Source organism: Phaseolus vulgaris, chromosome 4 (assembly GCF_051622355.1).
Source record: "Phaseolus vulgaris cultivar YP4 chromosome 4, ASM5162235v1, whole genome shotgun sequence".
Taxonomy (NCBI): Eukaryota; Viridiplantae; Streptophyta; class Magnoliopsida; order Fabales; family Fabaceae; genus Phaseolus; species Phaseolus vulgaris.
This window is the reverse complement of record NC_143501.1, coordinates 5,980,155-5,997,587: the sequence shown is the minus strand read 5'-3', so window position 1 is coordinate 5,997,587 and position 17,433 is coordinate 5,980,155. Positions and strand designations below refer to the sequence as shown.

Sequence of the window (17,433 nt, the reverse complement as noted above, 5' to 3'; positions counted from 1 at the left end):
TTGTTGTATAAGGGTTGGACCACCCTTGAAGTGGTCTTATTTAATTTCATTGCTATTTGCTGATAAAAAAAAAATGTTATATTTAGAGGCAGTTTGAATATAAAGTCAGAAGCGATTTTGAAATTTTCTCTGCTTAAAAACTCTTTATTTTCAACAAAAATTATTAAAAAAACACTTATAATTTATATTCAAGATGTCTTTACACTTTCTAACTAAATAAGTATCTATTTGCATAATTTTTCTCGAGCTGGTGAGAGTACACTATGAAGAAATCAGTTATATACTTTCATTTGCCATGTTCCATCTCATAGAATATATACACAGAGAATCAAAAGAATAATAAAAACACAATTTCTTTAGTAAGAAAGTAATTAACTAACATAGGACACTGAGACATCCTGTTCATACTGACACACAAGACCAGAAAGAAATCACAAAAGCACTATGAAAATGATAATATCTCAGCATATTATTACTCATATCCCAACCCTTCAACATAGAAGAGAGAGTGAACTTATCTCATCAACATGTGTTCTCTTTGGCTTAGCAATCACAATAGCACTTCAGGAACAGCTCTCATTCTTTTTGTATTTGAATGGCATTTATATAGATTCAACTGAAAACCAAAACATAACTTGACAAACGGATGTTAACTTATTCAAAAGCCAAAATGTTGAATAGTGTTTTCAACATGATGAACTTCCCACACAGTGCTCAAGATCCATGCATAATTTGTGAGGAGAAGCATTTTGGTAACTTTATTTTGCATTAGTGGCACATCACTTGGAAGGAAAATCCTGGTCTTTAGAGGGATGGCTTTCAGTGCTGTTAGGAGAATGAAAAAGTTTAGGCCTAACCAAGCTGAATGGCACTTTCCCAGATTGGCTACTCATGAGTTGCTGTGATGGAGTGAGAGAATTTGCCAAGAGATTTTGAGAACCTGAAGTCAGCATCTGATAGTGGTTGATTTGTCTTGCATTCATCTCCATTGCTGCAACATGGGAAGAGAAATATGGCTGTGTTGCTCCAGAAGGACACACCAAAATTTGAGGACTAGTACTCCCAGTTGATACCAAAGTTGATGAGATTGGAACTACATTAATGCTGTGTATATCCGTTTGATTGAAAAATCCATGGTTTCCCAATTGAGGAACATCACCTGAATTAGGCTCCCATTGGTAACCAAGTGATGGCATGGTGTTCATCAAGCCCAGAAAAGAAGGATGGTTTGGTCTTGGTAAGAGATTATTTTGAAAAACATGTGCACCATGACAGTGTTTATTATCACAATCATTACTATTATTATTATTAGTTTTGGTAGCATTGTTCTCATCTTCACTTCTGTTTATCCAATTTGGTTTATCACTGACAATTTCTCCTGACTTTGGTTTCCATAAAGTGTTGCTGTTTTGGCCTGAACCTTCAGGAGAGGTGTTAACTTCATTGCAAGCAACAAGAGATGGATGATAACCAAGGGTGAAGTTACCTGGAGGAATTGGAAGTGGTGGCAGTTCATCAATTTCATGCTTGGCTGCATTGAGCAACCAATCAACAACCTTGCTAGGTTGACTGAGTCCAAGCCTATCTTGGAGGTCATAGAGATGAATTGCTGTTGGGACTGAAAGCCTCACCCTCCTATCTCTTAGTCCTCTCACTGTGCACACCTTGCTGTGCCTGTCTTTTCCTCCAAAGGCTCGAGACACACGAACAATCCTTGGATCCTTCAGTTTCAGCCATTGGGAGGATGATGAAGCCTTTGCCTTTTCATGATCACTTGAAGAAAGACCTTCCTGTTTTAGTGGAAAGTCTGCTTCTTTTCTACTATTGATCATTGTATTCCCTTCATTGTTGCAATTGCTTTTCCTTCCTCTATCTTCTCTTCCACCTTCAACAATCAACCTCCTAATTTTGAACTGTAGATATGCTGTCCTAGCCCGTATCTGATGCAGAACAAAGATTGAGACAAATAAGAACACATATATACATGTTATTCAACCTAAAATGACATAAATATAAAAATTCAATAGAAAATCCAAAACATTACATAACAATACAACAACTAAAAAAAAAAAGTTCAAAATCAAGTTGTTTAGAGTACATAAATTCTTTGATAGTAGTTGAATAGTTGTGATAATCAAAATCCAAGAGATACTACGATTCAATCTGCTATATTGTTTACTATGTTGTTTACTTCATGAAGAAGAAGAAAAAAAAGTGATTAATTCCTAATTAAGTTATCTAAGAATATCAAAGCTTATTCTAATTTATAATTCCAAGAACTGAAACTCCATAAATATAACAAACTAGGTCAGTGTTCCTCATGTGGATATGAGCAGAACACATGACAGCAAAGAGATTTCTAACTGGCCAACAGCAACAGTTAGCCACAATTACATATGAACTAAACCATACTCTAATGTAAAGATTTCGGGGGGATTGGAGAGGATAATAATTAAATAAAAACACATAAGAATATGCAATAGCTCTTGAACCAAATTATGTGAAATGTTCGTGGCAAAATATTGTTGAAGTAAACGAAAGTCAAAGCAATTAGTGGGGTGCAACGACTACCATGTGAGAGTGTTCAAGGCAAACACACAAGATCAGAAACAAGTTTCACAACGAAAACGTGCATAATTGAAGAGGCTTATGGATAAACCCTAGAAGTAGATGATAAGATAAGAAGTATTAGGAAAAACACGCAGGAAAACCTACCAGTGATTGATGTCATGCAAAGTGTGTTAGGAGGAAAGGAAGAAGGGTGCAGCTTATGTATATAACTTTGATGGCAATCTGGAAGTATTTATGAAGGGTTTTTCAAAGTTTGGGGTTTGCTTTGATTGCATAGAATAAATTGGTGAGGTTGAGTCTGCAGCTTGGAAAAGGAAGATGCCGGAATGGCACCGACCACGCCGCACTGAAAGATAAAGCAGTGGCACATAGGTGGCCACGTGAGATATTACCCTATTGGTCAAACAAATTTAGTACTCTTCTTCTTATCATTTTCTGCTCCAAGTAATCATTTTCATTCATCATGCTAGTTAGGAAGGACTTTAGGGTTAATATACTTTTTTGGTCTTTTATTCTCATTCATCAGCTGCCAAAATTAGGAAAAGAAAACAGTTTTATTAGATTTTGAATACCAAAATTTCTTATTCCAGTTTGAGTTTAATGGATAAAAAAGACATCAGGAGAAAATTATATAGAAAATGATCAATCAAAATTTTAAACTAAAATTAGTAATAATGAAATTGTTAAAAGGAAATGATAGAAAAACTTTCCTTATACTTTCAAATATTTTTTATATGAATTAGAGTATCCTTCAATACTCTAATTTAAATATCCCAATTTATATACACATTTTTTCAATAAAAAAAAACTATTTATTCTAATTGTTAAAATTAGCTGAATCGACTAAAATAAGAAAACCCAGTCATTAATGAGTCAAATGTAGTAGTTTTTAATCAATGTCAACTCAAAGAATGTTGGAAAAAAGTTTTAGAGAGAGTTTGTCTAACATTTCTCAAGTGATGAGTAAATAATTTTTTGTTATTGTCATGTTTTTGTATTATTAGATCTGTTGTTTAAGTATTGTCATCTTTTAAATAATTATTTTAATTCAATTAATTCATTATCAATAAAAAAAAATAACTAAAAAAAGGGTTAATTATTTTAATGTCTTTTTCAGTCTTATGTAGAGTTGGAGCAAGCTTTATATGATGATTGCTAAAGCATAAAAACTCTAAGAAAAATTGTATTGATCAGTATGATAAATTTGTGACAAAGGAACACAATTAATAACCCCAATGGACCATTCTCTACACGCTTCAAAAAGCGGCTAGTCACACTTTATCGACAACTACAAAAGATTTGGTTACTGAAACCCTTCACATGGAGGGGCCATAGAAGCAAGACAAAATAGTTAATACTTCTAACAATGTCATAAATATACATATAGTAACAATAACATGAATCAATAATAAATATATATACATATATATATAGCACTGAAATTATTACATGATAATTTGTATCCACAAAAGCAAATATAACATCTGTGTTAGTACATGAAATTTGATTAATACTATTTTAGGTAAAATACACTTCTACATTTTAGAAACCCTTGCTGAAAAAAAAGGATAAAAATGGATGTAGAAGACAAAGTGTTTGGGGAAGGGTTCACATGGAGAGAAACCACTTTGGATAAGTGATTTTTAGGTTGTAAGATTCAAAAGTTGTGGTGTCTAGTCCAAGAGAATTGTCATGTCTTTGTGTATGATAACTACTTCGGACAACGTAAAGCTAGGTATAGGTGAGGGACCAACATATATGTTATCTTTTACGACACTCTTTTAGGACCACACAATACTATTTAATACACTCTTTTTTTTCTCCTTTATATCAATAGATAATTGCTTTCAAAAGAATAATAAAGAAAATTTGGATTTAGATATTATATTATAATGGTTTCGAAGTTTCAAAAGTTGGTGATGACAAAAATTCTACACAAAAATGAGAATTAAAACTTTCTACAAGTGGATTATTTAATCGCATGCTTTCTCTTTAAACGAAAATCTATGATAAAGAAACGTACAAGAGTTTTCTTTCTCTTCTTCATTTGTCAAAGACGAGTTGGAAATGATTTAGTCTTCACCAATGCAAGGAACTGAAGGTAGATAGATAGATATATACCAATTTCCAAACCCTAGAATTGCCCAATGAAGAAAACTTTTTCTCTAAGTTTTCCTTCCTTCGTTTTAAAACATGGACGAATAACCCTGAAACATATGCAGAATGTGAGAACTGATATAAAAAAAAAAATTAATGAAAGTTAATGGTTGGTTTGAGCAAGAGAATAATAGAGAATTTAAGGAGTTATACCAAGAAGTTTTGGATTTATAATAATATGATCAATTTCAACCAGTAAGAAAATTCTAAAGAATGTGTTAGAAAACGTGTTTTTAATATTTCTCTAACTAGAATATTACTCCAAATATATATCAAACTAGAACCTTGATATATAGTTTGTTAATTTCAACAATTTGTGGTGTTCAATATCAAAAGGAAAATAAAACTAGAATAACTTTATTTCAGTAATTTTGTTAATTTTTCGCAACAGTGGGGATTAATTTCGCTCAAGATTTAATTTTCTAGGTTTATTCATTCGAGAAAAAAAATACCCTTCTTTTAATTATGATACATATATAAATTTGAAAGAAAGATTACAATAATATATATATTGCTTCAATTCTACGTCACATACACGTGACATGAAAAAACAAAAACCCTAACACATATTTGAGCTCTCTTACATGTTGGGATAGAGTTTGGATGCACTAACAAACAAAGTCATAAATCACTACTTAGTAATATTTTAAAAATTGGATTCATAATTATTGAATAAATAGAAGTATCGGTATATATAATTTAATATAAATAATTAAATTATATATATTTTATAAGATAAATATTATAATAATTAACAAAATATTAGCACCTATCTGTACACAATGCTGAGAAAGTGGTATTTACCAATTGAATAAATGAATTTTCTCCTTCGATTGATTGTCTCCTTTAATCGCTATCGTTCTTCTTTCTTCTGTAGTTCGGTCTGTAAAAACTTTATTCGACATTTAAGTGAGTTGAATATTTAAATATAATAAATATTATAATAATAACATATATTTATATTTATCTTGATTGTTATATTTATTTATGATATCTGATGGAATCTTTCACTTTATTGTGCATCACAATTAACATTTACATAACCTAATTTTCGTTATACCCTACAACTAATATACTTAAACCCATATTACTCAATACCGAATATAAACACATTTCGGAAATCGTTTGGTCCTTGACTGTACATAAATATATGTGCTTTATTATTTTAAAATATAAAAAAGACAAAAAGTAAAATGAACGAGGTTTAAATAAATTTTTTATCAATTTTTCACCCATTTTGAAACATGGTGTAATAATTTCTTATTTATATATATATATATATATATATATATATATATTAACCAAAATAAAATAAAATAAAATGAGCAATATATATATAAATAAAAGTGTGTACATGTTAAGTGCAATGATGGTGAGTAAAAAAAAGGGCAATCCATTTCTACAGTACACACTATTATCAAATTAACAAATAAAAGATGAAAAGATTAGGGTTAAGAAGTTTTGGAGGAAAAGGGAGAAGAATATAAGGAGAGGAAAAAGACAAAGTGAAACACAAAGAGAAAACAAATTCTCCTTCTCCTCTCTCTGAAAGGAAGTAAAATATTATTCTTTTAACTGTTGAAGATGTTCCTGAGGGAATCCACACTCCAGTGTTGTTTTTCATCTAGGAGCACTCCTGCTACTACCATGCATATACCAGAGCAGAGAAGGTTATATAGAGACAGAAAGAGAGGGACTCTAAAATCTTAAGGAAATTGAAATGAGTAGGGTTTGGATGTTAAGGGACTCTAAAGTAACAAGTAGTGAGGGCCATCTTAAGAGGGTTCTGGGAAAACTGAGTCACTGAAAAGAGTACAATTATGGTTCAATAAATGGTCCAGAGATTCATAACATAAGCCCTTGGTCATACCTCACGAGTAATCACTCTCACGTCTGAATAACCAGAATGCAGCAGTCTCAGAAATAATTGAGAAAATTTATAACAACTCAGGTACCACTTTATTAATTCAAACCAGATAACTCAATTATATGAGACAGTGATTAAGCATGATATATTTTCTGAACAGCAAAAAAAAACAAATGAGAAGAAAATTAGTTGAATGAAATGAATCATTTGAGATGCTCCAAACTCGTATAAACAAATATAAGCACATAATGAGCCAACTTCCTTACATTCTATTACAAAGATTACAAATGGGACTTTAAGCCTAACTCAAGATTTGCACCCACTTATATACTATGAAAGGTTCTAATTTCTAATCGATGTGGGATCTTTAACACATTATTTTGAAACATATACTACTTCCCGAACAAAAACTTTATGTAAAAACATATATTACATTCAAAACATGTACAACTATGGTTGCATAAGACCGTCTTGATCAGGACTGTGTAGACAGCAATAGCAGAAACAATGATACAGTAATTATGTGAACATATATAGCATCATTGAATCAGTCTTTAGTTTATAATATTAGGAGCTCAAAATCTCCCAATGTAAGCATAATATGGTGGCTTTCTTATATTAAAGAGATTTGTATTTGATCTCCATGTATAAAATCTAGTCAGATGATTAACAACCATAATATGGTAAAGAAAATTAATATGTAAATCCAATTAGCAGGAAAAACGCATGCGCTTATCGGACCACCCGTAATATGTTGTTCCACGCATGAGTTGTTACTCTCGGCGTCAGGAGTGTATTGGAGATCTCACATCGACTAGAGATTAGAGTCTTTCATAGTATATAAGTGGGTGCAAACCTCACCCTATGAGCCGGTTTCATGGGGTTGAGTTAGGCTTAAAGTCCACTTCTTAATAGACTATAAAAAAAATATTTTTAGTGTACCAAAATTATAAAATTAGTTTTTAAAGGGGGCCAATGAATGCTGGTTCATGGTGCCAGAAGGCATGTTGAAAATGATGGAAATCTATACTTTGACAGGATGTTTGTAATTAAGCAAAGGTGGACATGGTTATAGTGGTTTCCATTGGCTGGTCAATAATGACGCTAATTTTATGGGATTATTTGCATATTCCAATTTAAGGCAGGAGGTTTTCCAGTTTTATGTATATTGGTATGGCTTGATGTTTCCTTCTACAATTGTTATAAAGATTGTGTTAATGTGGAGGTAATTATGTTTGTTTTTTTGGAATCTTTAAATCCAGGTGGTAGAACTATCTCTTGGGATATAGGAATAAAAAGTAGGTCTTTTTTTATGGTTTTTGTATAAGGGTTGGAACACTCCCTAAAGTGTTCCTTTTATTTATTTAATTCTTTGTTGAAAAAACAAGGTATAATTACCCCCTCAAGCACTTACACCCACATAGGTCCCCCCAACACCACCGTTACTTTTTAATTGACTTCAAACAGACCAAAGGGTCCAAACACCATTGGGCATAAGTAAACGAGACATTGTTTCTCTTTTTTTTTTATCAGCAACATTGTTTACTCTACTCGTGAGCCAAGACCACACATTGAGTTGGGCCAAGGTGAAAATATTCTAACAATCCTCTTCTGTTCTTTAAGATGATGAGGTTCCTCTGTTTCCAAAATTTCCCCATTCACAACAATCCACATACACCTCCAATAATTGTTAATCTTTTGACAAGACCAACCCAAGTTAAACTAATTGAAATGGGAACAAGCATCCCAATGGTATACAAATGCCTCCCCAACCCACTTACTACACAAACTCCATACCTTCCAAGCTACCTTGCATTTAAAGAAAACATAACTCCCATATTTCTCTTCTTCCCCGCACAAGACACACGTACTCTTTTCCATAACAATCCCTCTTTTCACCAAGTTCACGCGTGTTGGTAACCTATCAACCAAGACTCTCCAAGCAGTAGTCATTGACAAGGATAATGCCTTAAGGTTCCAAAATACCTCACATCAATCCCTAACACCTGCAAACCTTTTATCTCATTCCTTATATTCATCCACCTAATTTTAAAATGGAAGTACATAGAATTAGTATCCCCTAGTTCAAATCATTTAGATCTGACTTTCTATTTCACTATTGAGTTTTCCCTTTCATAAAGCAGTCTAAACTCACTCAACAACATCAATCTATCGTGGTTGTTACATCCATACTATCAAGCTCCGCAATCTCTCTTATTAATTGCTTCTTCTTAGTAGTAGTGAAACCAAGGACCTCGATGTTCCATTTCTTTATATCTTGTTTCAGTTTCTGAAACTTTTCTTTTAGCTACAAGACTTTCTTCAGATCCTATATATTCACTCCATTTCCTCTTAATCATGACTTTGAACCTAGGGTCAATTTGCCATATATCCATAAATTTAAAAGGTTTAGGACACAAATCTTTTACAAAACACTTCAAGACTATAAGATAGTGATCAGATACAAGTCTTTGAAGGTTATATATGTAAAAGGGATTTGAATTGTCTTTTCTAGAAGTGTTTACAATTTCTACCACAAAAAAAGTTTATTCTATAACAAAACAAATCCAAAGGAACTGTCTATCACAATCACGCAAGCAATTCAGATCCAAAGGAAACGTTGAACTCCAGTTATGGCAAGTATCTATCAACCCAACTAGATGGATACAACTAGAATTCTCAGTCATTTTACTGCATAAAAAATTACTTTGATTTTAGTTTTTCAATAAAACCTTAAATTTCGCTTAAAAAATTGACAAAGTAATAATTATTCATTTGAAAATAAGTTCGGGATGATTTATCGATTACAAAATCAATGATTATGAATTTGAAAATTTATATATATTAAATTTAATATAGTTGTAATATTTTAATTAATTACCTCTTCCGAAAAAAGTAATAACTGATTATTATTAATATTATTATATTCTACAATATACTTTCTTCGTTTTAAGATTTAATTTATTCAATTTTTAAGGTTAATAATAAATAAAATTATTATTATTAATCTAACACTTTGAAACTAAATATTGGGTAAAAGATTAAAATATATAGTTGGGGTGCATAAAATGTAGTTTTCTTTTAAGTATTATAACAGTTTAAGAATTTTCATTCTCAAAAATCATAAAAATATGTGTTTTCAGATTTAAATGTTAAAAATAGAAATTAAAAATATGTAAAATATGTTTTCCATACATGATTTAGACAAATTGTTTTACTACATCAATAAAAATTTGGTTATCTTTATACAATAATTTTATTTTTTGTTTGGAGTTGCTAAAATTTATTTTAATTTTTATATTATTAACAGATTCTAGAAATATACTATTAAAAAATCATAAATAATAATTAATTTTAAAAATAAAAAATAATTAATTATTATATTAATTAAATTATATATTATTTTAGAAATTAAAATATTATTAATATAGATTATTTACGTTATTAATAAATATTTTTTAAATTGATATTTAATTGAGTATTAAGATTTTAATTATTAATTATTTAGATTTTATTAAAATCTCAGTAACTAATTAGATATTTAATTTAGAAATTATTTTTAAAATAAAAATTAATTTAGATATTAATAATATTTTTATCTTTAAAATAATATCTAATTTTTAATTTAATTAATATAGTAATTAATTATTTTTTTTCTATTAATTTTATTTCACAATTTTTTTTTAGTAAAAGAAAAATAATTACAATATTATTAAATATAACGTCATATGATCACTTAATGGTTATAATTAAAAGAATATATTATAATTATTGAGAAAAGGCACCGAGATCAATTAAAATTTAGTTAATGAAGTAAAAGAAAAAAAATGTACTGAAAAACAAATTTCTCAAAACTCTACTTATTAAAAATGAAAACATTTCAAATAAAAAAATTATCACTCACTTTAATTATCCATATATATAAAAAGCTCATCCTAATAATTATCTGTTTAATCAATTAAATTAATTACGAGAGATCAAGAAATTTATATTATTATAATTAAACCAAATATTACTAATTTTTATGAATAATATATTCTTTTTAATAAAAATATTATGAAATCATCATTAAAAAAGTTATTTAATAACAATTAATTTATATAAACAAAAATAATTAATCATTATAATAATTAAATATTATTTTATAAATTAAAAAACTATTAATATCTGTAATATTTTTATTAACAATAAAAATTTATAAAATTATTTTTAAATTAGTGTCAAATATTATTTATCAAAATTTTAACTATTAATATTTTAAATTTAAAGTAAAATTAAAATTCTATCAGTTAACTTTGGATTTAAAAATTATTTTATAAATTTTTATTAACAATAAAAATTAATTTAGATATTAATATATTTTTAATTTATAAAATACTATGTAGTTTAATTATAAATATAATTATTATTTTTTTAACATTAATTTCTTTTTTGTAGTGTACCAAAATTTTGTCTTGCCTCCTTTTTATTACATTAATAAAATAAAAAACAATATTAGTTTATTCCTTTTTGAGGATGTGAATGATTATATGTTGGAAGTACATATAAATCCATATGCTAAAATGAAATTTGGAATATAATAGTACAATTTTAGTGAAACAAATATACAGAACAAAGATGCTTGGTTGGGATGTGTGCGAGTTCTGAGGTTTTTGTCCTGAATGCAGTTCTTTGTCGTAGGCGTGCACATGCTCTTTCTTTTGTCGGCTCATTCTAATCTAATTTCCCTATTCCTTAACCATCTCACTATATTCTTTTTTACTTAGAGTGCCCACACAACAACAAGCACATGTACTACTATGCTTCTCTCTCAATTTAATTGAAATTATTTTAATTCACTCCAATACAATAAAAATATTAATTGAAATTTTTTATTTTTTATAAAAATAACTCATTAAAGTAGGTTGGTATGATATATTAAAATTTTAAACTATGATAAATATTAATATGTTCAATATTAGAACAGAAATGAACTCTAGAAGACTTCAAAGGAATCCAACTAAAAAATAAAATAAGGTATACTTTCATTTGTCTTTTATTTAAAAAAAAATATATATATATTTACATTTAAAAACTACAAAAGATACCTAGAAATTTCTCAAGATAAATGAGAATATAAGGATGTTGAATTTAGAGAAATTGTTATTATAAGAAGAGAATAAGTGTGTGTTTGCGTAAAGTAAAAGAATCTACTTGATGAGATGGTATAGAAAACTTTTTTATTATTAAGAAACTAATTAATGTAATTTGTGAATTTTTTTTAACAAAGGTAAACTATTAAAAAATATATACAAATTATATATATAAATAATTGTTAGTGCAAATTTATTCTTATATACATTTATATTGAGACAAATTATATAATAAGCTTTCTTCACTCACCTAATAAGAGAGAAAAGATTGTAAAATTCTTCTATTATCATACACATATATGTAAAATTCCTCTATTTTCATACATATATATACTAGCAAGTATGTTACTTTATAATAAAAAATAAAACATACATCATTAACTAACATGTCATGATTATAGAATCTCCTTTCATTTCTTCTTATCTCTAATATTTTTATTTACATTACTTAGAATGTTAATAAAGTCCTTATATTTTGTCTTTATAATTGTGTTGATATTAAATACACTTTACTTCTTAAACCAAAAAAAGTTCTTTTTGTGGAACTTAAGAAAATTACTTTTAAACTCAACTAAAAATAGTCATTTTATATTTTTAGAAAATATGTTACTTAATAATAAGAAATAAAATAAGCATCACTAACTAACATATCACTATTATAATAGTGTAGGAACTTCCTTTGCTTTCTTCTCATCTTTAATATCTTTATTTACATGACTTAAAAGTTAATAAAGTCTTGATATCTCATTTTTTTTTAATAGTGTTGATATTTAATACACTCTACTTCCTTAAAAGACTATTTTTTTTATGAAAAATTACTTTTAAACTCAAAAAAAAAAAGTATATGATTATAACAATTTACACACAATTTAACATCCAATAAGATAAATTCATTCATAAAACTTAAAGGAGATATATTACTTGATCTAAGAATGTAATAAATTACTCAACATTTTGGGAAAACCAAACCAACATTTACTATCAATTTTAACATGAAGTATATCTTAATTTCCACCTATCCCCATAATCAAAATCATAGTTTCACCATCCAATCAAACTAAGATAAATTAACCCTCAATAATTCAGCTGAACCAATGCAAACCCATAATTGAAATCCAAACAACATCTAATATGATTCAACTAAATAGCATTACTTATCAAACTTCAACATGTTCTAACTAGTTTAATTCATCAATATAAAAAAAAAATCAATAAAGATAAAACTTTATTAGGAACTATCTCCAATTAAATTTTGATTATTCCAAACTCCCAAATCAACTTTACATGTTTTCACCTGCAACATCCATATTTATATTTTAAGCAAAAACTAAATCAATCCACTTAAATGACAAATTTTCAAGAATGTGAAGAAATGGTCTAGCTCCCTTTATATGGAAAAGATTTGGGATGCTAGAAATGCAAGGTTTGAGAAAGAATGTTGAGGCAAGACAGCACTAACTTCTTGATTAGTTCAAGAAATCCAAATCTAATTAAGAAAACATTCTTTAAACCTATTTTGGAAAAATAAAGAAGAATAAGCCTCATGCATGAGATCTCCTTTGTTAGAACAAAGTTCAACAAATATAATTTAATTTTGCTTACGTGTTTAATCATAAAGTATAACGGTACATAATTTTATAAGAATCAAATATTGGAAGATGCAAGGTTGTGTCTTGCAAAGAAGGCACACAACATTTTACTTATATAACTTCGTCTAATAAGTTTTCGCTTGAACAAATAATAGGTACTTATAGTTTGAAGTGATTTGTGTTATATGTTAAACACTTATAAACATTTATTGTATGCTTGTTGAGAATGTTTGCCTCTTTGTTTTTTACAAGAGGATCTTGCAATGAAGTGTCTACATCACAAACCTCTTGAAGAATGTACCTAAAGTTATTTCATGCAAACAACTTTTCTAAAAAGGACAAATGTTAATCTTGTGAAGACAGTAAGCCTTGTTAGGTATCATGCTTTACTTAAGTTTGGAAAAAAAGTTATTAAACCTAGGTTTGATAATTCAATGTTGTATATCAAAGAGTTGGGTAAAAAAGATAGATGTATTTAATGTTGCATGAAGAACAATTAATGCATCTTCAAGTTTGAACTTGGATAGACTATAAAAGGATTTTCAATTACTTTTTTCTTATTAATCTCTATGTATAGGAAATCTTTTGAAGAAGAAAGGTTAATGACAACAATGATAAAGAGCTTACCTCTCTTGTAATCTTTAGCAATGTAATACACAACAATAGTTTCAATTGATAATTAATTGTATAAAAGACATAAGTTGTGTTGATGTTAAGGAATTAAAATTGTACCAAAACGAATAAAACTATTATTTTAATTTTATCAAACACTTATGAGGAATCGATAATAATTGATATGGTAGGTTATTGTTAAGGTTACACTTAATTGAATCTCGGCCTTAAGCATATAATCACTCAACTTCTTTTAAATTTAATGCTAACGTCAACCCACAAGTTTACTCAAACCCTAATTAGAATGCACCTAAGTTTTCTTATTAAGAGTCAATTCCTTAAGCACTTAATATGCAAACTTGCTTTCAAAACAAGGCTTTAAGACAACTAATAAATCAAACTCCATTCCTAGATACCAACTTCATCAGGTATTTTTACTTCAATTCTAGATTACAAAAGATATTTTCCAATACACAATAAATCAAATATCAAGCTATGGTTGATCAAATCACAACTAGCATTAATCACATAAACAAAATAGTAGCATTGATTGAAAATACATGTATATAGATAACAAACAATACCAATTACATGAGAGATTAATTGATTACATCTAACTTCAACAAAATGAGTTTAACTCTTCATTGTCTTCATTGTCATGAAGAACACAAAAAGAAAATAAGAATAATGGAATAAGGTGGATAACCAAGGAGGGAGTGAAGGTCTTCCATGAAACCCTAAGAGTCCCCAAGAGTTTTTAAAATGCACTCTTCACTCCACAGAAACCAAAGGATGTCTTTTCTCTCAAATAAATAAAAACAAATAATACTCAATATTTAGTTAGGAGTAGTTGTGATCCAAATAATACTATAGATGTAATCCAAGTAATACTTGCCAAGAGTGATTGGAGTTGACAAAATAATAACAATAAAAAACTAAATGTATGAATTTTCAAACAAGCGAAATACCTCTCTATCCTTATATCTTCAAATTACATATTATTATTCTACATCTAACTGAAGAATAAGAATTTTGCTAACATAAATTTTTAAAAAAAATCTTTTTGATAGGATATTTGTCAACTTGAAATTGCTTATCTACTCTTACAAAAACATTGCTTGACAGAGAGACTGTCAAAACTTTAAAAACTCTATTGATCAGCGTTTATGGTAAACAAAAGGTTTCAGTGTTACGTCATTTAAAAATAAATAAAATTCAGAACAGCTGCTATAATGTTAAGTATAAATAAATTTAGATTAATTTTGTTTCGGAAAAATTAACATGACAGTTGAAAATCTTAATTAAAGTAATATTTTTCAGCATTGTCCATCCACTATGACAAGACAATGCAAAATAACTTTAATTATTTTGTTTGTTTATAAAAGTAAGGTTGTGTGCAATCAATGAGTTCCCATTTTTAGATCCCTGCCACTGCTTAGAGCCACAGAAAGAGCTTTATTAGCAGGAGTAAAATCAGAAGGTAAACAGGGTGAAAACAGAAAGGAAAAAGAGTCACTGATGAAGAAAGAGAGAAACCAAATATATATATATATATATATATATATATATATATTATTAGTTCAACTTATTAGTGATAATTGACTTTAAATAAGATTGTTTGTAATAAAAAAATCTATATTTTGATGGTGAATATAACATCTCTATAAATTTTATTTTATTTTCAATTTGGTGAATATAATTTGTCTTTCAACTAGTCTATATAAGTTTATATGATTATTGGGAACTAGGTCGCTAAATATTTTTATGTTTGGTAAATATAAATATGTGAGATAATAATTAACATGAGAAACTATTAGTTTAATTCTTGAACAAGTTCCATAGATTTTTTAATGAATAAATAAATTTAATATAGTTCCAGAATGTATAGAATTACGTTAATATTATAAATTAATAATAAAATAATTTTAATTTCAGTATCAAATCATTAAAAAAATATTAAATAAAAGAGACAAAAAATAATTAATTATTATATTAAATGAATTAAATATTATTTTAAGAGTATAAAAATTATTAATATTTAAATTTATTTTTATTATTAATAAATACTTTTTAAATTAGTATTTATAATTAAATATCAAAATTTTAACTATCATCTTTAGAATTTAATTGAGTGATAACTAAAATCTTGATAAATACTAATTTAAAATTATTTTAATAAAAATTAATTTAAATATTAATATTTTTATTTTAAAATATTATTTAATATCATAATAATTATTTGTAGTTTTAAAATTGATTTTTATTTAAAGATTTTTTAATAGTGAATGAATTCTTATGTAAATGTCAATTTTCTTTGTAGATTAGATACTAAATTAGATTTTATTTTTCGTGAATAGAAAATTGTTAAATTTGGTAATAATGATTTTGTTAAAATAAAATTGAAGGAAAAATCATTTCCAAAAGAGAAAAAAAAAAGAGCAAAGTGTTGTTTGTGCAGTTCTTCTGCATGCATGCATGCATTATAAAGATTGTGGATGCAGTGTACTGTTAATTTTATTACCACTGTCGTTCTTTAGTCAAATCTCTGTGCCTACTTATTTGCGACAAAACCATTGTTGCAGTTGCACTTGATCCAATATTCACACCTCATGTCTCTCAGAATATTCCACAAAAGAAAAAGTGTTTGAGAAAAGCAAACAATTTTTTTATATAATACTTTTTTATTTAATGAAAGAAAAATGAAAAGAAGATAAGCTAAAAGCTTATATTTCTTTTTCTTCAATTCAATTTTTCATAACTTTTACGTACATTTTTCAACTTTCTATCCACATACCATGATGGTAATAATGGACGAAGTTCAATTATCATACCCAAAGGACTATAAGTGATTATCAACTTTAAGAAATTGTTGTTTAGGTTAAGAATTAAAAGAAAACAAGAGTGGCAAAGAAAGAAAGAATGAGTATTAATTTCCTTTATAATTTAACTCCAAAATTGAAATATAATCTACTATAGTCAAAGTCAAACTTCTCCCTTTTTAAATCTATTTCTAATTATTGATCATAACTATAAATATTTTTCTCAATTTAGTTTCCTATTTTTTTATGCAGAAAATCTTTTAAACTAGTGGACTATGTCCCATGCCAATGCCAAGAAAATGAAGAGATAGTTCGTGCAATTTTGAATATAAATCATAAAAACCTTAGTTTCATATATGCTTCTTTATTGATCCATTTTCTCACTAATTTCTTACGAGCTCATGCAAACAAATAATGTAAAGTTTTTCTATAAACCTAATTAACTTTGTCTTATGAATACAAAAAAAAACACCTAAATAAATAAAAAAGCTTTTGAAAAAAGAGATACATTAAGAATTAGGACACGGTTTTCACAAGTTGAAAATCCATGGTAGAGGAAGAACCAAGTTTTTAGCTAGATAAAGTTTTCTTCTATAAGAACATGCTTGGAATAATGTTCTTATCCAAATTATTGAAGTTGTTGATTGTATGGATGATTAGTCCACATGACTCATTCTCGAATCTTC

General features: G+C 27.7%; 1 protein-coding gene across 4 annotated transcripts; it reads right to left on the bottom strand.

The window, feature by feature from the left end:
• Positions 1-337: 337 nt before the first annotated feature.
• LOC137836987 (uncharacterized) lies at positions 338-5,650 on the bottom strand. 4 transcript variants are annotated; one of them, XM_068645796.2, is made up of 4 exons: positions 5,533-5,650; positions 4,595-4,778; positions 1,487-1,940; positions 338-1,414 (listed from the first exon to the last, which is right to left on the bottom strand). In XM_068645796.2, the coding sequence occupies exons 2-4, from the start codon at positions 4,616-4,618 to the stop codon at positions 780-782; spliced, it is 1,113 nt and encodes a 370-aa protein (XP_068501897.1). In that variant the 5' UTR covers positions 4,619-4,778; positions 5,533-5,650; the 3' UTR covers positions 338-779. The 4 variants fall into 4 exon arrangements, with proteins under 4 accessions (XP_068501897.1, XP_068501896.1, XP_068501899.1 ...); XM_068645795.2 differs by having other exon boundaries at positions 338-1,940; positions 5,533-5,648; XM_068645798.1 differs by lacking the exons at positions 4,595-4,778; positions 5,533-5,650 and adding an exon at positions 2,716-3,031.
• Positions 5,651-17,433: the final 11,783 nt, after the last annotated feature.

Excerpts from the sequence above, each read along its gene's own strand:
- LOC137836987 (XM_068645795.2), bottom strand. The coding sequence starts at position 4,618 with ATGAAGAAGAGAAAGAAAACTCTT. Across the intron at positions 1,941-4,594 it reads AGAAGAGAAAGAAAACTCTT|ATACGGGCTAGGACAGCATA; the intron begins GTACGTTTCTTT and ends GTTCTGCATCAG.